Consider the following 20,269-nt stretch of genomic DNA (forward strand, 5'->3'; position numbering starts at 1 on the left):
TTAAGAGTGCTTCCGTTAAAACAAGTTACAGTGTTGGTCTGAATCACTTAGTAGTGAATAAAGCCATTTCACATGAGCGGTCGGTAATAAAAGGGGTGTGAAAACACAAGCCGCCACCACCGTCCGCTGCCCTTGTGCCAGCGTTGCACCCCACCCACACTTTTGGTAACACTAAATTTGGGGCTAAACTTAGATGCCATAGTAGTAAGTTCAGAGCGTTGGAAATTATAGGCGCTGCTGAGTTAAAGCTACGTGTAATCACTAAAAGAGGGTTGAGTCGCAGCTTAGATTCGACAGGTTGGTGATGGGCATCATCAGTTTTGATTGATTGATTGATTGAGACTTTTATTAGTAGGTAGCACAGTGAAGTACATATTCCGTACAATTGACCACTAAATGGTAACACCCAAATACGTTTTTCAACTTGTTTAAGTCGCTGAGAGAGAGAGAGGGAGAGAGAGAGAGAGAGAGAGAGAGAGAGAGAGAGAGAGAGAGAGAGAGAGAGAGAGAGAGAGAGAGAGAGAGCGATCAGAAGTCATAAGAAAAAGTATCTGCATTTGATTGTTTACATTTGATTATTAACAATCCGGGGAGGGTGTTAGTTTAGGGTTGTAGCTGCCTGGAGGTGAACTTTTATTGCGGTTTTGAAGGAGGATAGAGATGCCCTTTCTTTTATACCTGTTGGGAGCGCATTCCATATTGATGTGGCATAGAAAGAGAATGAGTTAAGACCTTTGTTAGATCGGAATCTGGGTTTAACGTGGTTAGTGGAGCTCCCCCTGGTGTTGTGGTTATGGCGGTCATTTACGTTAAGGAAGTAGTTTGACATGTACTTCGGTATCAGGGAGGTGTAGCGGATTTTATAGACTAGGTCAGTGGTGGACAGTTTGAGCGAGGCGGAGGACGGCTTACTTTTAGTGAGGGAAGCACGTTTGTCGCCTGCAGGCCGAGGGTGCGGAGGAGAACCACAGGTGCAGCGTCGGTGGAATAAAGTCGTTTCATGAGGTCGATGGCGGCCATCATGGGCAGGTTGTGCCGCTGGCGCTCTGTTTCATACTCTAGCAGGTGCTGTATTGCTCCTGCATGACAAACAACTGGGGATTAGTCAACGAGTCACAACATGGCATTGAGTCAAAACAGGAGGAAAAACAATATCCCAGGAAAAGCAATGTGCATGTAATTGTTGGCAAAGTGAACAGGGAAAAACATCAAACAAATGCTTTTTATAATTTCTCAGTGCGCACATGAGATGGGCCTTTGGAAAAGAGTTTAAGGGAAACCACGCAGCTTTGGTTGCAGTGCTCGTGTCTGTTTGGAGCTCTCACTCACCCAGGTCCTTCCCGTTAAAGGCTGCCTGGCTCAGGAGCTGTGTGAGGCAAGCCACATCCCCCAAACCCAGGTTGGCTCCCTGACCGGCCAGAGGATGGACACGATGGGCAGCGTCCCTGGAAAGACAAACATATGCTTGTCTCTACATACACACCGCATGCACAATGGACTATTTTATGTCCATCCAAATAAAAGTGGAGCGGAACCTCTAACCTCGGACATCATTTGTTTTTGGACCTTTGACAAAAAGTACTTTGACACTGACCTCATTATAGATTCATTGGTATTTTGATGTAGAAGACTCTCATCAACACAAAATTAATTTATTTGACATATAAACGTATAAACGACCAGTGTTGAGAATGGCACCATGACAACAAGCACCAACACAAGTCTTACAACTTCAAAACTACATTCTATTTTTCCGGTCCTTTTGGAATAAGTGTCACAATACACCCAAAAAAGCAAAATATGTGTTTTCTCATGTAAGGTTCTAAAGTTCTCGTGAGGTATGCTAAAGTCTGCTGTGATGTCGTGCATGATGGCAGTCCAACATTTTAAATAAATGTTTGAAAATAATCAAAAAGACAAAGACAGACAAAGTGTAACCTCAGCTTTCATATGACCCACTTTTTAAATGATTCAGGCTTCGATGAAAATGTTCAGCTAAAGTTTGCCCTGTTTTTTTGTATGTTGTCTCAGTTATTGTGCGTCTCAACATAGCACTCAACAAAGCAGTCCGTCTAACCACGTATCATTCCACAGAATCAAGTTACCAATCAAAGAATCCCACGTGTTAATGACTTAAGTTTTTTATTTTTTATTTTGTATAACGTACTTATAAAGCAGAATAAACCACAATCGGACCAGAGAAAGTTGTGAGTTGCAGAGTCACAACAGTGTGACGTGTCTAACACAAGTGTTTTTTACATCAGTTGACATAAACAAAGTCGTGCGTTCTTGGATTTAACTAAAATGTCAGCATTTTGACAAAGGTGAGAAACACTATAAAACTCAAGGGAAAAATTGTATCAAATTATGAAAGTGGAGTCCGTGTGCTTTTCCCTCCCCGCTCCTTACCGTCCTTGCCAACAAAAGTTAAATGGTCATTCATTTTTATTTTGCATTGTTTTCTGCATGTAAAACTATAATTATTGTCTGTAAAATGTGATTTGTGTTACAATTTCTGAGTGTTTAAACAAATAAATTAAGATTCACATTACAGTGGTGCCTTAACTTAAGAGTTTCCAAACATGAATATTTTGTCTCTCGGCCAATTGTTATACCGGTACTTGAAGTTGCAAAAAGCAAAACATTGTAGTTACAAGCATCCATGCCATTAGTTTGAGCGCATCACTGCTAGTCGGCACCATACTGGAGCAGAATGAGTCTAATTCCAACCAAGAATGTTAAAATAAAATCTAAACGGCAGACATTTAGCCACGAAAACATTGAGAAGCAGCTGGAAGGAAACACCGTAGTAGTCCACACTCCAAGGTAAATGCTCTACATTATTATTCCATTACTTAATAAAACTACTGTAGTTGTTTGTAGTACATTCTATCGTTTTGTTTTTATACAATATTTCTGAATTCAAAGTTTGTTTTTCGTTTTAAAAGGCAGGTTACATGCTTTAGAGTGGCTAAACACCAATCAAATTAATTTCAATTTAATTTAATGGGAGACATTGATTTGAGATACAAGTGTTTTGAGTTAAGCTTGTAAGTTGAGGTACTGCTGCATTTCTTACGAGAAAAAATCCTATACAATTAACCTTTTAGGATGGATAAAGGGTACTAATATGTTCTGGCATTTGCTGTGGTGGGGTCTTATATGCTGAGAAACACAACTGTGGTTGTTTTTTTGTGTCCTCTTTGAGGTTTCATTGTATTGACTTATTATTATACTTGATACACAGTATTTACTTATTATCTTACCCAATGAGTGCCACTCTGTGCCTAACGTACTCCGATGCATGGCCCATGCTGAGGGGGAACATGACGCGGGATTTGGGGCCAATGCCGGCCACGCTCGGGGGTAGTTGGCGAGGTGAGCCTGCAGACGGCATGATGGCAGAGAGGGCGCTGCGGAACAGTGACCCTGCAGTCTCGACCAGCTCCGATTGGTTTTCATTACTCCACTGTGCGTGCAGCGTGCAAAAAGATTGTGCAGAAAAGTTAAGAAGAGGGGACAAACAAATAGCCTGACATCGGTTGAAACCAAGGCGAGGGACCTTTTTTCTCCCCCTCCCTAACTAAATAAAGGGCTTGGAAAGGCCCGGGGAGTAGGGCTAATTAAAAGAAGATGCTGGCCAGGCTATGCAGTTGAATTAGCTCTGGTTGAAAAACATTGCATGCAGTAATGGTCAACACTGGGAGACCGCACATTTAATTACCAAACCAGGCCTGAAACCAAACGTGACTCAACCGTGGTGACCCCATCCATCAGAAGGCAGTAAAAATAGCCAGCTTGGGAAAAAGGGCTCCCTCTAAACACAAGAAAAGGATTTAGGTGTATCGCTTTTTCAGAGGAATTTTACAATTGTTTCAAGTCTGGGCAAAGCAATACGTTTTCTTGCATCTCACAAACACAGCTGAACATGGGAGGGACAAAGGCAGAAAACACAATGCATGCACGCACAACACGGCGCACAAATACGCAGCAACAGAATGACACACTTTAATTGTCACTCACAAAGGCGGAGTTAATGGCGTCAACAAAACACTCCTCATCCAGCTCCAGGAGCTCCTCAGCGAGATGATGACTGGTTGACCAAACCAGAGAACTCTTTGTGTCTGACAGCTGACAGGGAAAGATAATACACACCTGGAAGTTATCAAACACGTGAAACAGATATAATTAAAAAAACATTTGCACTGTCAATTAGGTGGATACATTACCGGTAACATTGCGATAGGTCCTGTAGGAAGGAACCTTTGCCATGCCACATTGTTCTCTGTGGGCTGTTAGAACACATACAGGTACATTCTATGAATTAATGAACTAAATTATCATGAGTTTTTATACACCTTTACAGTCACATACATACAATGGAAATACTGTATTCAAATTTACAAAAAAAGCTGCGGCATTGAAAAACACTAGACATTAACTACAGTGAAACTGTCAAGTCCAGCATCCTTGAGGTCATCAACCCTAATTGTTGCAATGAACGCCTTTATTCAATTAATCACTCCATAAAAAGTACTTACTAATAAATGATAAATGATAAATGGGTTATACTTGTATAGCGCTTTTCTACCTTCAAGGTACTCAAAGCGCTTTGACAGTATTTCCACATTTACCCATTCACACACACATTCGCACACTGATGGCGGGAGCTGCCATGCAAGGCGCTAACCAGCAGCCATCAGAGGCAAAGGGTGAAGTGTCTTGCCCAAGGACACAACGGACGTGACTAGGAAGGTAGAAGGTGGGAATTGAACCCCAGTAACCAGCAACACTCCGATTGCTGGCACAGCCACTCTACCAACTTCGCCACGCCGTCCCAGCATATGCAGGGTCAAAAAGCATGGGTAATCAAAAATGTGGCTATAGGCAACCTCATATGTCCAAAAGATAGTAGCAGCCAATTAGAAGTGTCATGAAACAAAATGTCGGGTATTCTATAAGTTATTAAAAACATGTAAGAGAGGGCTAGCAATAGTTATCAAACCCCATGTTGGTTTTGTAAAGGAAGAATGGTGTGCTGATAAAGAAGATCAATATGTTTTAGTGATTGGGAGAATTGAGTCTGTACAGGTTTCCTTTTTAAATGTGTATTATCCACCAGAGGAGAATTCATATTTAATGATGAAATTGATAGACTTATTGGTCACAAGAACTAAAGGGGTTATTAGGAGGTCACTGAAATCTAACTATTAACTCAAAACGTGACTCTTCAAATGCTTAAATTACACAGAGCAGAAAGATGTGCAAAAACCTACTCAGTGGCCAAGTGGTTAGAGTGTCCGCCCTGAGATCGGTAGGTTGTGAGTTCAAACCCCGGCCGAGTCATACCAAAGACTATAAATATGGGACCCATTACATCTCTGCTTGACACTCAGCATCAAGGGTTGGAATTGGGGGTTAAATCACCAAAAATGATTCCCGGACACGGCACCGCTGCTGCCCACTGCTCCCTTCACCTCCCAGGGGGTGAACAAGGGGATGGGTCAAATGCAGAGGACAAATTGCACCACACCTAGTGTGTGTGTGACAATCATTGGTACTTTAACTTTAAAATATTTTAAGAAAAGCCTGTACTGAGTTAGGAGTGGTTGACATATGGAGAATACTCTACCCAAATTAAAAATAATACACTTATTATTTAGGTAGGCGTTTCGTGTATAACAGGTTAGATTAATACTTCATGTTAAAAAAGGATGTAACATTGGTAAAAAACTATCTAATTGACTCCATAAATCTGTCTGATCATGCAACAGTGAAACTTACAATACAACTAGATGTGAGCTTGCATGAAAGTACTTGGAGATTGAACAATTCACTACTTCAAGACAATCTCTTGTTCTGGAAGGTATAAATAGTACTACAATAGTATATGCCGTTACTGTACATATAAATGAAACTGGTGAAATAGATCAAGTTACACTGTGGGAAAGAGCTAAAGCTGTTTTGAGAGGGCTTATAATTTCTTATTCATCACAGAAAAAAGAGCAAGACAAAAACAACAGAAATTGTTAATACCCCAGATAAAAGAACTGGAAGACAGATTTAGGATCACAAACAGCACATGGGACAAAATAAAGTTGAAGGAAACTTTACTCTGAAAACCTTGCGCACACGAGAAGTGGAGAAAATACTAAGATTTACAAAACAAGATAGTTATGATGGAGGACCTAACTGTCTTAAAAGACTGGCATATAAATTTAAAAAATAAACAAGGAAGGCCTATATCACTAAAACAAAGCCCAACCAAACTGAAACAAAAATCAGGAATGAGGAAATAGAAGAAGAATTTGTACATATGAAATTCTGTACAAAAATTAAGAAAGTGTAAAAGATCAAATTAGAACGTAGTCAGATCATCTTGATTTCCCCCAAATCACTTTTAAACAGAAAATTCTATTAACCAAACCAACTCTAATTAAAAAAATACATAAACAAATACAGGGGTTAAAAACAGTGAGATCCCCAGAGGATGATCGATATACAAATTCATTCCATAAAAATGTTCCAAAACCAAAGATCCCCACTGCTCGTGGGAGCGTATAACCATGCAATGCAGTAAGGGATATTGGCTTAAACTTGGTAATCATCACTAATAGTATTATATCACAAAGAAGGAAAGGATGCAACAAAATGTGCCTCATATAGACCAATATGGCTCATAAATACGGATAAAAAAATAACATCACAAATAGATTTTAAAAAAATATTGTAAATACAATTGAACCTGATCAATGTGGATTTATATCAGGAAGATTACTTTCAGACAATAAGTATAATTGATTATGTGCAAAAGAATAACCAAGAGGCTCTGTTATTGATAATAGATGCCGAAAAGGCGTTTGATTTGGTATATTGGCCTTTGTTGTTTGAAATTTTAAATTATTTTGGATTGGGACCAGACTCCTCTCTGAGCTGCCACCTTAACGTGGTAGAGGAGTTTGCGTGTCCCAATGATCCTAGGAGCTATGTTGTCCGGGAACTTTCTACCGATCACCACCTGGTGGTGAGTTGGCTGCGATGGTAGGGGAGCATGTCGGCCAGACCTGGCAGGCCCAAACGCAATGTGAGGGTTTGCTGGGAATGCCTGGCAGAGTCTCCTGTCAGAGAGAGTTTCAATTCCCACCTCCGGAAGAACTTTGAACATGGCACGAGGGAGGCGCTGGACATTGAGTCCGAGTGGACGATGTTCCGTACTTCTATTGTGGAGGCGGCCGATTGGAGATGTGGCCGCAAGGTGGTTGGTGCCTGTCGTGGCGGTAATCCTAGAACCCGCTGGTGAACACCAGCGGTAAGGGATGCCGTCAAGCTGAAGAAAGAGTCCTATCAGGCTCTTTTGGCTCATAGGACTCCGGAGGCAGCAGACAGGTACCGACAGGCCAAGCGGTGTGCGGCTTCAGCGGTCGCGGAGGCAAAAACTCGGACATGGGAGGAGTTCGGGGAAGCCATGGAAAACGACTTCCGCACGGCTTCGAAGCAATTCTGGACCACCATCCGCTGCCTCAGGAAGGGGAAGCATTGCAATGTCCACACCGTGTATGGTGGGGATGGTGTTCTGCTGACCTCGACTGCGGATGTTGTGGATCGGTGGAGGGAATACTTCGAAGACCTCCTCAATCCTACCAGCACGTCTTCCTAAGAGGAAACCGGGCCTGGGGAATCTGTGGTGGGCTCTCCTATTTCTGGGGCTGAGGTTGCTGAGGTAGTTAAAAAGCTCCTCGGTGGCAAGGCCCCAGGGGTGGATGAGACCCGCCCGGAGTTCCTTAAGGCTCTGGATGTTGTGGGGCTGTCTTGGTTAACAAGACTCTGCAACATCGCGTGGACATCGGGGGCGGTACCTATGGATTGGCAGACCGGGGTGGTGGTTCCTCTCTTTAAGAAGGGGAACCGGAGGGTGTGTTCCAACTATCGTGGGATCACACTCCTCAGCCTTCCCGGTAAGGTCTATTCAGGTGTACTGGAGAGGAGGCTACGCCGGATAGTCGAACTTCGGATTCAGGAGGAACAGTGTGGTTTCCGTCCTGGTCGTGGAACTGTGGACCAGCTCTATACTCTCGGCAGGGTCTTTGAGGGTGCATGGGAGTTTGCCCAACCAGTCTACATGTGTTTTGTGGACTTGGAGAAGGCATTCGACCGGGAAGTCCTGTGGGGAGTGCTCAGAGAGTATGGGGTAACGGACTGTCTGATTGTGGCGGTCCGCTCCCTGTATAATCAGTGTCAGAGCTTGGTCCGCATTGCCGGCAGTAAGTCGGACCCGTCTCCAGTGAGGGTTGGACTCCGCCAAGTCTGCCCTTTGTCACCGATTCTGTTCATAACCTTTATGGACAGAATTTCTAGGCGCAGTCAGGGCGTTGAGGGTATCTGGTTTGGTGGCTGCAGGATTAGGTCTCTGCTATTTGCAGATGATGTGGTTCTGATGGCTTCATCTGGCCAAGATCTTCAGCTCTCACTGGATCGGTTCGCAGCCGAGTGTGAAGCGACTGGGATGGGAATCAGCACCTCCAAGTCCGAGTCCATGGTTGTCGCCCGGAAAAGAGTGGAGTGCCATCTCCGGGTTGGGGAGGAGATCTTGCCCCAAGTGGAGGAGTTAAAATACCTTGGAGTCTTGTTCATGAGTGAGGGAAGAGTGGATCGTGAGATTGACAGGCGGATCGGTGCGGCGTCTTCAGTAATGCGGACGCTGTATCGATCCATTGTGGTGAAGAAGAAGCTGAGTCGGAAGGCAAAGCTCTCGATTTACCGGTCGATCTACGTTCCCATCCTCACCTATGGTCATGAGCTTTGGGTCATGACCGAAAGGACAAGATCACGAGTACAAGCGGCCGAAATGAGTTTCCTCCGCCGGGTGGCGGGGCTCTCCCTTAGAGATAGGGTGAGAAGCTCTGTCATCCGGGAGGAGCTCAAAGTAAAGTCGCTGCTCCTCCACATCGAGAGGAGCCAGATGAGGTGGTTTGGGCATCTGGTCAGGATGCCACTCGAACGCCTCCCTAGGGAGGTGTTTCGGGCACGTCAGACCGGTAGGAGGCCACGCGGAAGACCCAGGACACGTTGGGAAGACTATCTCTCCCGGCTGGCCTGGGAACGCCTCGGGATCACCCGGGAGGAGCTGGACGAAGTGGCTGGGGAGAGGGAAGTCTGGGCTTCCCTGCTTAGGCTGCTGCCCCCGCGACCCGACCTCGGATAAGCGGAAGAAGATGGATGGATGGATGGATAGATGGATGGATGGATGGGACCAGACTTTACTTTATGGATACAAGCATTATATACTAATCCATTTTTCAGAGATACAACTAATGGAACTCTTTCAAAACGAATCATAATTCAAAGAGGGACTTTGCAAGGTGACCCACTATCCCCACTGCTCTTTGCTTTGTACATAGAAGTACTTGCAGCCGCAATTAGACAAAATACTCATGTAAAGGGCATTGAAATTGGAAGTGAGGTCCGTAAGTGATAAAGGGCTAATAACATATTTTCAGATGATGACCAAAAATACTGTACACACATTTGAAATAATAACTTGTAATTACCACATACCAAAACAAAATTTCCTTAAATATCTCCAGGTGAGAAGTTTTCAATGAGATATACCAAAAATAAACCGGATTATAGTTTAGTAGAATATTTAACAAATAAAAATAAAGGTAACATTGAAGAAATTTATAAAAGATTACAAAATGATTTGGTCCTGGACAATAGTGTTAAATGTAAATGGGAAGAAAAACTACAAATTAAAATGACACAAGATGAATGGGAAGAAGGTGCAAAAGAAAACTTTAGAACAACCCAATCTAAGTATTGGCGAGAATTTGTGTGGAAAGTATCTATGAGATATATTATTAGCCCAGCCCACAGTGGGAAGTACATTCCCTCAACAGGGACTAGCTGCTGGAAGAGATGTGGTGAACTGAATGTGTTGTTGCCCTTTTGGGAAGAGGTACAAATTAAAATGAAATCATTATTATGCTTTAAAGGGAATGATATACTGGGCACATATATGAAGCACAAACTGAAATCCACACATATATATATTTTTAACATATTTAGAATCACTACATTTAAACAGATCACACAGTCTTGGAAAGAGACCACACCACCTAAAATAAAATCCTTGACAGCAGCCCTGAACCAGATAATAGAAATGGACACAGTAACATTTAGTGTTCGAGAAAAAAATTGACATATTTAGTAAGTTATATCCAGAAGATATCTTTAATAAAATAATTGATAAAGATCATAGTATATGAATAGAATGTTTATAGTCAATATTGCATGTCAAGGTAAAAGTTTCTTAAATGGTACCCGGAGGTAAAATAGTTGTGCAGGCATTTGTAATTCAGCATCAAGGCAGAATGAAACAAGCAAACACAAATCATATAGAACATAAAAACATTAAAAACCACAAACAATCATCAGAATAAAGGCACACTGTAGAACAATAAAATATATTACCAAATAAACCAATAAAATCATTGTGATAAAAGGGCTATGGCATAATAAATAAGTAAAATCACCATGTGATAGCCTTATTTAAAGGCCTACTGAAACCCACTACTACCGACCACGCAGTCTGATAGTTTATATATCAATGATGAAATCTTAACATTGCAACACATGCCAATACGGCCGGATTAACTTATAAAGTGCAATTTTAAATTTCCAGCTAAACTTCCGGTTGAATGTTTTAATGAGAAAGACACAATGATGACGTATGCGCGTGACGTCAATCGTTGAAACGGAAGTATTCGGTCCCATTGAATCCAATACAAAAAGCTCTGTTTTCATCTCAAAATTCCACAGTATTCTGGACATCTGTGTTGGTGAATTTTTTGCAATTTGTTTAATGAACAATGAAGACTGCAAAGAAGAAAGTTGTAGGTGGGATCGGTGTATTAGCGGCGGACTACAGCAACACAACCAGGAGGACTTTGAGATGGATAGCAGACGCGCTAGCCGCTGACCTCACCCTGACTTCCTCCGTCTGCGGGCCGCCGACCGCATCTATGATCGGGTGAAGTCTTTCGTCGCTCCGTCGATCGCTGGAACGCAGGTGAGCATGGATGTTGATGAGCAGATGAGGGCTGGCTGGCGTAGGTGGATAGCTAATGTTTTTAGCATAGCTCTGTGAGGTCCCGTTGCTAAGTTAGCTTCAATGGCGTCGTTAGCAACAGCATTGTTAAGCTTCACCAGCCTGGTAAGCATTAACCGTGTATTTACATGTCCATGGTTTTTCTTTTTTCTTTATCTCCTTCATTGATGTGCATCTTTGATAGACAATTTTACCACAATTATTCAGTTATACAGTGACACACCAATGCCTGAGAAGGAGCAGGATGAAGAAAAATCTTATATTTTCCTGCCTCCTTCAACATAATGCGTAATCTTACTTAATGGTATATAAACCAACAATTACATCCAAATATAACGAAAACAAACAAAAAAAAACACACAAAAAAACACAAGTGCAAAACTTCATGAAGTACAAACCGAACAAAAAAACAAAAGAAGTAATATACACCTCACGAGATGATACAAAACAAATACAAAACCAGGCCAAAAATAAGTAAAATAATAAATATAAAGCAAAATGTAAACACTTATGGCTGTCCATATGATTTTATTGTTCTGTCTTTGTATATTTTTTTCAATTGGAATATATTTTTACAATCTTCTATCTCATTGTAAAGAGAATTCCATAGTTTAACTCCCACCACTGATATACACATTTGTTTTAAAGTTGTCCTTGAATACTGATGTTGGAAATGACCTTTTCTTCTATGCTCTTCATTCTCAGAAGTGATGACAAACATTTTTTGTAAATTTGCTGGTAATGTTTTACTTTTAGCCTTAAACATGACACATAATGTCTGTAACTTTACTAGCTCCTGTAATTTCAATAAACCCGAATTAATGAATAATATGTTAGTGTGTTCTAAGTAATCTACTTTATGAATAATCCTTATAGCTCTTTTCTGTAGTTGATACAATGCCTTTATGTTACTCTTATATGTGTTCCCCCACACCTCTAAAGTTACGATACTCCCGTACACTAAAGTAATGTCCGATCATTACCTTATAAAATTCGAAGTTCTGACTCATTGTCAACAAACTAATAATAATAATAATAACTACTATAGCAGCCGCAACATGAATGCTGCCACAACGACGACTCTTACTGACCTACTGCCTTCGGTAATGGCACCATTCCCAAATTATGTGGGCTCTATTGATAACCTCACTAACAACTTTAATGACGCCCTGCGCGACACCATTGATAGTGTAGCACCGCTAAAGCTAAAAAGGGCCCCTAAAAGGCGTACCCCATGGTTTACAGAAGAAACTAAAGCCCAGAAATTATCATGTAGAAAGCTGGAACGCAAACGGCGTGCGACTAAACTTGAGGTTTTCCATCAAGCATGGTGTGATAGTTTAATAACTTATAAACGCATGCTTACCTCAGCTAAAGCTAAATATTACTCAAATCTCATCCACCTCAACAAAAATGATCCTAAATTTCTGTTTAGTACAGTAGCATCGCTAACCCAACAAGGGACTCCTCCCAGTAGCTCCACCCACACAGCAGATGACTTTATGAATTTCTTTAATAAGAAAATTGAAGTAATTAGAAAACAGATTAAAGACAATGCATCTCAGCTACAACTGGGTTCTATTAACACAAATACGACTGTATATACAACGGATACCGCCCTCCAAAATAGTTTCTCTCTCTTTGATGTAATAACATTGGAGGAATTGTCAAAATGTGTAAATGGGACAAAACAAACAACATGTTTACTTGACCCAATTCCTGGGAAACTTATCAAGGAGCTTTTTGTATTATTAGGTCCATCAGTGTTAAATATTATAAACTTATCACTTTCCTCTGGCACTGTTCCCCTAGCATTCAAAAAAGCGGTTATTCATCCTCTACTCAAAAGACCTAACCTCAATCCTGATCTCCTGGTAAACTACCGGCCGGTGTCCCACCTTCCGTTTATCTCGAAAATCCTCGAAAAAATTGTAGCACAGCAGCTAAATGAACACTTAGCGTCTAACAATCTCTGTGAACCTTTTCAGTCCGGTTTCAGGGCAAATCACTCTACGGAGACAGCCCTCGCAAAAATGACTAATGATCTATTGCTAACGATGGATTCTGATGCTTCATCTATGTTGCTGCTTCTTGATCTTAGCGCCGCTTTCGATACTGTTGATCATAATATTTTATTAGAGCGTATCAAAACGCGTATTGGGATGACAGACTTAGCCTTGTCTTGGATTAACTCTTATCTTACTGACAGGATGCAGTGTGTCTCCCATAACAATGTGACCTCGGACTATGTTAAGGTAACGTGCGGAGTTCCCCAGGGTTCGGTTCTTGGCCCTGCACTCTTTAGTATTTACATGCTGCCGCTAGGTGACATCATACGCAAATACGGTGTTAGCTTTCACTGTTATGCTGATGACACCCAACTCTACATGCCCCTAAAGCTGACCAACACGCCGGATTGTAGTCAGCTGGAGGCGTGTCTTAATGAAATTAAACAATGGATGTCCGCTAACTTTTTGCAACTCAACGCTAAGAAAACGGAAATGCTGATTATCGGTCCTGCTCAGCACCGACATCTATTTAATAATACCACCTTAACATTTGACAACCAAACAATTAAACAAGGCGACTCGGTAAAGAATCTGGGTATTATCTTCGACCCAACTCTCTCGTTTGAGTCACACATTAAGAGTGTTACTAAAACGGCCTTCTTTCATCTCCGTAATATCGCTAAAATTCGTTCCATTTTGTCCACAAGCGATGCTGAGATCATTATCCATGCGTTCGTTACATCTCGTCTCGATTACTGTAACGTTTTGTTTTCGGGCCTCCCCATGTCTAGCATTAAAAGATTACAGATGGTACAAAATGCGGCTGCTAGACTTTTGACAAAAACAAGAAAGTTTGATCTTATTACGCCTATACTGGCTCACTTGCACTGGCTTCCTGTGCACCTAAGATGCGACTTTAAGGTTTTACTACTTACGTATAAAATACTACACGGTCAAGCTCCTGTCTATCTTGACGATTGTATTGTACCATATGTCCGGGCAAGAAATCTGCGTTCAAAGAACTCCGGCTTATTAGTGATTCCCAGAGCCCAAAAAAAGTCTGCGGGCTATAGAGCGTTTTCTATTCGGGCTCCAATACTATGGAATGCCCTCCCGGTAAAAGTTAGAGATGCTACCTCAGTAGAAGCATTTAAGTCTCATCTTAAAACTCATTTGTATACTCTAGCCTTTAAATAGACTCCCTTTTTAGACCAGTTGATCTGCCGTTTCTTTTCTTTTCTTTTCTACTCTGCTCCCAACCCGGGGTGGACCGCTAGCCTGTTCATCGGATGGGGACATCTCTACGCTGCTGACCCGTCTCCACTCAGGATGGTTCCTGCTGGCCCCACCATGGACTGGACTTTCGCTGATGTGTTGGACTTTCACAATATTATGTCAGACCCACTCGACATCCATTGCTTTCGGTCTCCCCTAGAGGGGGGGGTTACCCATATATGCGGTCCTCTCCAAGGTTTCTCATAGTCATTCACATTGACGTCCCACTGGGGTGAGTTTTCCTTGCCCGTATGTGGGCTCTGTACCGAGGATGTCGTTGTGGCTTGTACAGCCCTTTGAGACACTTGTGATTTAGGGCTATATAAATAAACATTGATTGATTGATTGACTTCCACACAGTAGTTGATATATGGCAATATAAGTGCACAATACAATATGCGCATTGCCCTATAATCTAACACATATTTTACCTTATATAATATAAAAATACTCTTAGACATCTTTTTCCGTACATGTGCAATATGAGATTTCCATGTCAGACCGTCATCCAGTATCACTCCTAAAAATCTAAGTTCAGAAACCCTTTCAATATCAATTCCATCTATTGACAGTTTGATCGTTTCCTCCCTTTTCCTCTTACAAAAAATCATGAACTTTGTTTTTTTTACATTTAATGATAATTTATTGACATCAAACCATCTCTTGAGTTTAATCATTTCCTGTTCAATAATGTTTGATAATGCTTTTAAGTCATGTCCCGAACTATAAAAGTTGGTGTAGTCCGCAAATAATACAAATTTCAATAACTTTAATACCTCACATATATCATTAATATATAAAATAAACAATTTTGGTCCCAAAACCGAACCTTGTGGAATTCCACATTCAATCCTCATTTGTTCAGATGTATTACCCACAAAATCCACATACTCTTGTCTATTATCTAAATAACTTCTTAGCCAGTCTAAAACTACTCCTCTCACACCAAATGAATACAACTTGGACAATAATATAGAATGATCTATAGTATCAAATGCTTTTTTAAGATCAATAAATACCCCTATAGTGTATTTCTTATTATCAGTTTAATAGTATTGTTGATTTTCTGTCTATCCTTCCAGTCAGGGGTTTATTTATTTTGTTTCTATCTGCATTTAAGCACGATGCTATCACGTTAGCTCCGTAGCTAAAGAGCTTCACCGATGTATTGTCGTGGAGATAAAAGTCACTCTGAATGTCCATTTCGCGTTCTCGACTCTCATTTTCAAGAGGATATAGTATCCGAGGTGGTTTAAAATACAAATCTGTGATCCACAATAGAAAAAGGAGAGAGTGTGGAATCCAATGAACCCTTGTACCTAAGTTACGGTCAGAGCGTGGGGACACATGATTAAATTCATCCAGTATAAAATTAGATACTTCAGGTGAGAGAGACTGCAGTTTTTGTACTATGTCCACTATAGTACTTGTGGCTGTGGTAGGGTTTGCTTTGAGGTGAATGTACCCAGTTGTTAAAAATATTGGTGGAAACTTTTGGGGTAAATAAATTGGACAAAGCGACACCATCAGAAGTTCCACATCAGGTGTGCACAGTCTTTCTCTGACAGTGACAGCGCTGCAGTAGCGCTTTGTTGTCCGAGTTGTCCATGGTAAGCCATGTCTCCGTGAATGCCATAACACATCAGTCTATGTAGTCCTGGAGGAAGCAAGCGTTTTCTTGAAGCTCATCAAGTTTATTTTGCAAGGACTGGACGTTTCACATAACCAGAGACGGCAAGGGGAGGCGGGTTATCTGCTGTTTCCTTATTTGCAGTTTGACACCTCCTCTTTTCCCACGCTTCCTTTATTTAACTCCTCTAAAGTACTTGTTGCTCGGATTATTTAAATCCCTCCGGATCAAATCAGGCAGCTGGATGTCCGGCGGGATTTGATTCAGGTTATTGAGATGCAACAGTAGGTCCCGAGTGTATTAGATTCTCGGACGCGGAAGTGACACTCCGCTGCACTCGAGAATCAAGACAGTCAAAGTCCACAAAAGCAAAAAGTAGAAGCTCCATTGCTCCAGATTTTCAGTACAAATGACCAAAAGCACTTATCAGTTAAGATCAATACCAAAAAACACATCGGCCATTCGCTGCATGCGCATGCATGCATGTGGTATGTGTACATATATGTATATGATACATATGATATTGTATATATTTTATAAGCGTATACAGATGGGAGTGTTTTTTGATTTTTTTGTACTACCAATATTTAGTTTTGTGTGTGTGTATTTTTATAAATTTTTTTTTATATATGACATTCACTATCATTATTGTTGGTTATTTCTGAAAAACTACAACAGCTATTATAACAACAATAGTTCTGTTGCCAGGCCTGGGCTGATAATTAATCGATCAATTAATGAAATGATAAATAAAGTGAATGAGAAAGATTAGCCTATTAACACAGACAAACGAGTATGCTGAATTTGTTGGAAAGTGATGGCAACAAAAAAAAGACAAAAACAAATCCACTACTCAGTTTTTCCAACTGGGGAAAAACTGCACTTCAAGATGTGTAATATTTATTGAAGTTAAATTTTTGCTAACAGAGATTGGGAGTTTATTTTACTCTGTGTTTGTTTACTTATTTAAGATAACCAAAAGCTATTGACTTTTCAATTTCAAGAAGAAATACATGTTTATTGCGTTTGAAAGTGTCATTTGCATTATCATTATTATTTTGCTGATTATATTACATTACATGTACATTACATTGATTTGGCCACAAAAAATAATATAATTTATCAACAATAATTTGTGGGACAATATATCATCCAGCAAAATTTGTTTTTGGCCCAGGACTACCTGTTGCTGCTGTGTCGTGCAATGCACTTCATAAATGACAGAGGGAGCTATGTTTTCCCCCACTTTCTCAGGGACTCCAAATTATCATTCAAGTAAAAAAAACAAAAAGTAGTTGTGTATAATTAGTTTTTAGTTTCACTGCAATTAAAGGCCTACTGGAATGAATTTTTTTTATTTAAACGGGGATAGCAGATCCATTCTATGTGTCATACTTGATCATTTCGTGATATTGCCATATTTTTGCTGAAAGGATTTAGTAGAGAACATCGACGAAAAAATTTGCAACTTTTGGTCGCTGATAAAAAAAGCCTTGCCTGTACCGGAAATAGCGTGACGTCGCAGGTTGAAGGGCTCCTCACATTTCCCCAGCAGCGAGAGTGATTCGGACCGAGAAAGCGACGATTACCCCATTACTCTGAGCGAGGATGAAAGATTCGTGGATGAGGAACGTGAAAGTGAAGGACTAGAGTGCAATGCAGGACGTATCTTTTTTCGCTCTGACAACTTAGGTAAAAGGGCTCATTGGATTCCACACTTTCTCCTTTTTCTATTGTGGATCACGGATTTGTATTTTACACCACATCGGATACTATATCCTCTTGAAAATGAAAGTCGAGAACGCGAAATGGACATTCACAGTGACTTTTATCTCCACGACAATACATCGGTGAAGCACTTTAGCTACGGAGATAATGTGATAGCATCGTGCTTAAATGCAGATATAAACAAAAGAAAAAAGCCCCTGACTGGAAGGATAGACAGAAGATCAACAATACTACTATCAGGAGACACCGAACCAAACACTAGACCTGTAACTACACGGTTAATGCTGTGCCGACTGTCGAAGCCTAGCAATGCTGTTGCTAACGACGCCATTGAAGCTAACTTAGCTACGGGACCTCGTCAGAGCTATGATAAAAACATTAGCGCTCCACCTACGCCAGCCCTCATCTGCTCATCAACACCCGTGCTCACCTGCGTTCCAGCGATCGACGGCGCGACGAAGGACTTCCCCCGATCATCGATGCAGTCGGCGGCTAGCGTCGGATAGCGCGTCTGCTATCCAACTCAAAGTCCTCCTGGTTGTGTTGCTGCAGCCAGCCGCTAATACACCGATCCCACCTACAGCTTTCTTCTTTGCAGTCTCCATTGTTCATTAAACAAATTGCAAAAGATTCACCAACACATATGTCCAGAATACTGTGGAATTTTGCGATGAAAACAGAGCTGTTTGTATTGTGATACAATGTGTTCGAATACTTCCGCTTCAACCATCGACGTCACGCGCAAACGTCATCATACATAGACGTTTTCAACCGGAAGTTTCGCGGGAAATTTAAAATTGCACTTTATAAGTTAACCCGGCCGTATTGGCATGTGTTGCAATGATAAGATTTCATCATTGATGTATAAACCATCAGACTGCGTGGTCGGTAGTAGTGGGTTTCAGTAGGCCTTTAATGTCCTGCTATCTTTTGGAGATTCCGAAAATAAACACGGTGGCTATAATTAGAGCTTTTACAGTATTCAGAGTTCACCCTAAATTTGTGCAAAAATTTGGCTAAAGTCAGCAAGCATCAAAATACGAGCAAATGATTAGCTTTTTTCTTGTATTTTTTACAAAACTTTAATCAGCATTTGTTGTCTAGTATTTCTAATAGATTTTGTGTTGTTTTTACACCTGTGTGACACAAAAAAATGGTATAAGAGGCACATTTGTGACACAAATCACCTTGGCATTGTGTCTTTGTCATTAAATAATGTTTTATTATTGCATATACACTACCAATCAAAAGTTTGGGGTTACCCAAACAATTTTGTGGAATACCGTATTTCCTTGAATTGGCGCCGGGAATATAGTATTCGCCTGCCTAGAATTACAGCCGGGTCAAACTCGTTCCGCAAAATAATTAGCGCATGCTTGGCACTTCCGCCGGGTCAAATATGAGTCATTAAATGACTCCCGCCTCCAGGTGGTAGAGGGCGCTAGTGATCCTTCTTGCGACTACCAGTACTGCAGGAGACAGGTACTGCAGAAGAAGACAACAAGCAGCAAGCATGCAGCAATTGTTTGCTTGCACTTTTAACATGGAGGATTACATATCTAAAATAAAACCGTTTTCTAAACTGGACTTTCAATCGAAGCAGGAGGTAATAATTAAAGGAATATCTCCAGAGACTTTTAAAATTGAAGAAAGATGAGAAAGACTGCCTTTGATCAGAAGCAGCTGCACATGGACCCATCTACAAGTAAAGGTAAGATCATAATAACGTTTTTTTTATTAAATGTGTTTTTAATGATAAGGTATGCGCCGGAGTGAGAAGAGGTTTTAAAATAATTAGAGCATGCTTGCTCATTCCGCATGGTTTAGGTAACCGCAGGAGTGAGAAGAGGTTTTAAATTAATTAGCGCCCCTGCGGCTATTCAAGGAAATACGGTAGCTTTCATTTCTAAGAACAAGAATAGACTGTCGAGTTTCAGATGAAAGTTCTCTTTTTCTGGCAATTTTGAGCGTTTAATTGACCCCACAAATGTGATGCTCCAGAAACTCAATCTGCTCAAAGGAAGGTCAGTTTTGTAGCTTCTTTAACAAGCTAAACTGTTTTCAGATGTGTGAACATGATTGCACAAGGGTTTTCTAATCATCAATTAGCCTTCTGAGCCAATGAGCAAACACATTGTACCGTTAGAACACTGGAGTGATAGTTGCTGGAAATAGGCCTCTATACACCATACTTGCCAACCTTGAGACCTCCAATATCGGGAGGTGGGGGGTAGGGGGTGGGGGTGGGGCGGGGTTGGGGGTGTGGTTATTTACAGCTAGAATTCACCAACTCGAGTATTTCATATATATTTCATATATATATATATATATATATATATATATATATATATATATATATATATATATATATATATATATATATATATATATATATATATATATATATATATATATGTATGAAATACCTGACTTTCAGTGAATTCTAGCTATATATATATATATATATATATATATATATATATATATATATATATATATATATATATATATATATATATA

General features: G+C 40.7%; 1 protein-coding gene across 1 annotated transcript in view; it reads right to left on the reverse strand.

The window, feature by feature from the left end:
• The window catches only part of coq6 (coenzyme Q6 monooxygenase), a 52,750-nt gene that overhangs the window by 1,391 nt on the left and 31,090 nt on the right, over window positions 1-20,269 (reverse strand). Inside the window, exons 7-11 of the mRNA XM_062042092.1 lie at window positions 4,230-4,292; window positions 4,024-4,131; window positions 3,267-3,469; window positions 1,330-1,445; window positions 913-1,079 (exon numbers count right to left, since the gene is read on the reverse strand). Of these exons, the coding sequence (XP_061898076.1) occupies window positions 913-1,079; window positions 1,330-1,445; window positions 3,267-3,469; window positions 4,024-4,131; window positions 4,230-4,292 (657 nt within the window). The remainder of the gene's footprint in view (window positions 1-912; window positions 1,080-1,329; window positions 1,446-3,266; window positions 3,470-4,023; window positions 4,132-4,229; window positions 4,293-20,269) is intronic.

The sequence above is a fragment of the Entelurus aequoreus genome, linkage group LG03 (genome assembly GCF_033978785.1).
Source record: "Entelurus aequoreus isolate RoL-2023_Sb linkage group LG03, RoL_Eaeq_v1.1, whole genome shotgun sequence".
Taxonomy (NCBI): Eukaryota; Metazoa; Chordata; class Actinopteri; order Syngnathiformes; family Syngnathidae; genus Entelurus; species Entelurus aequoreus.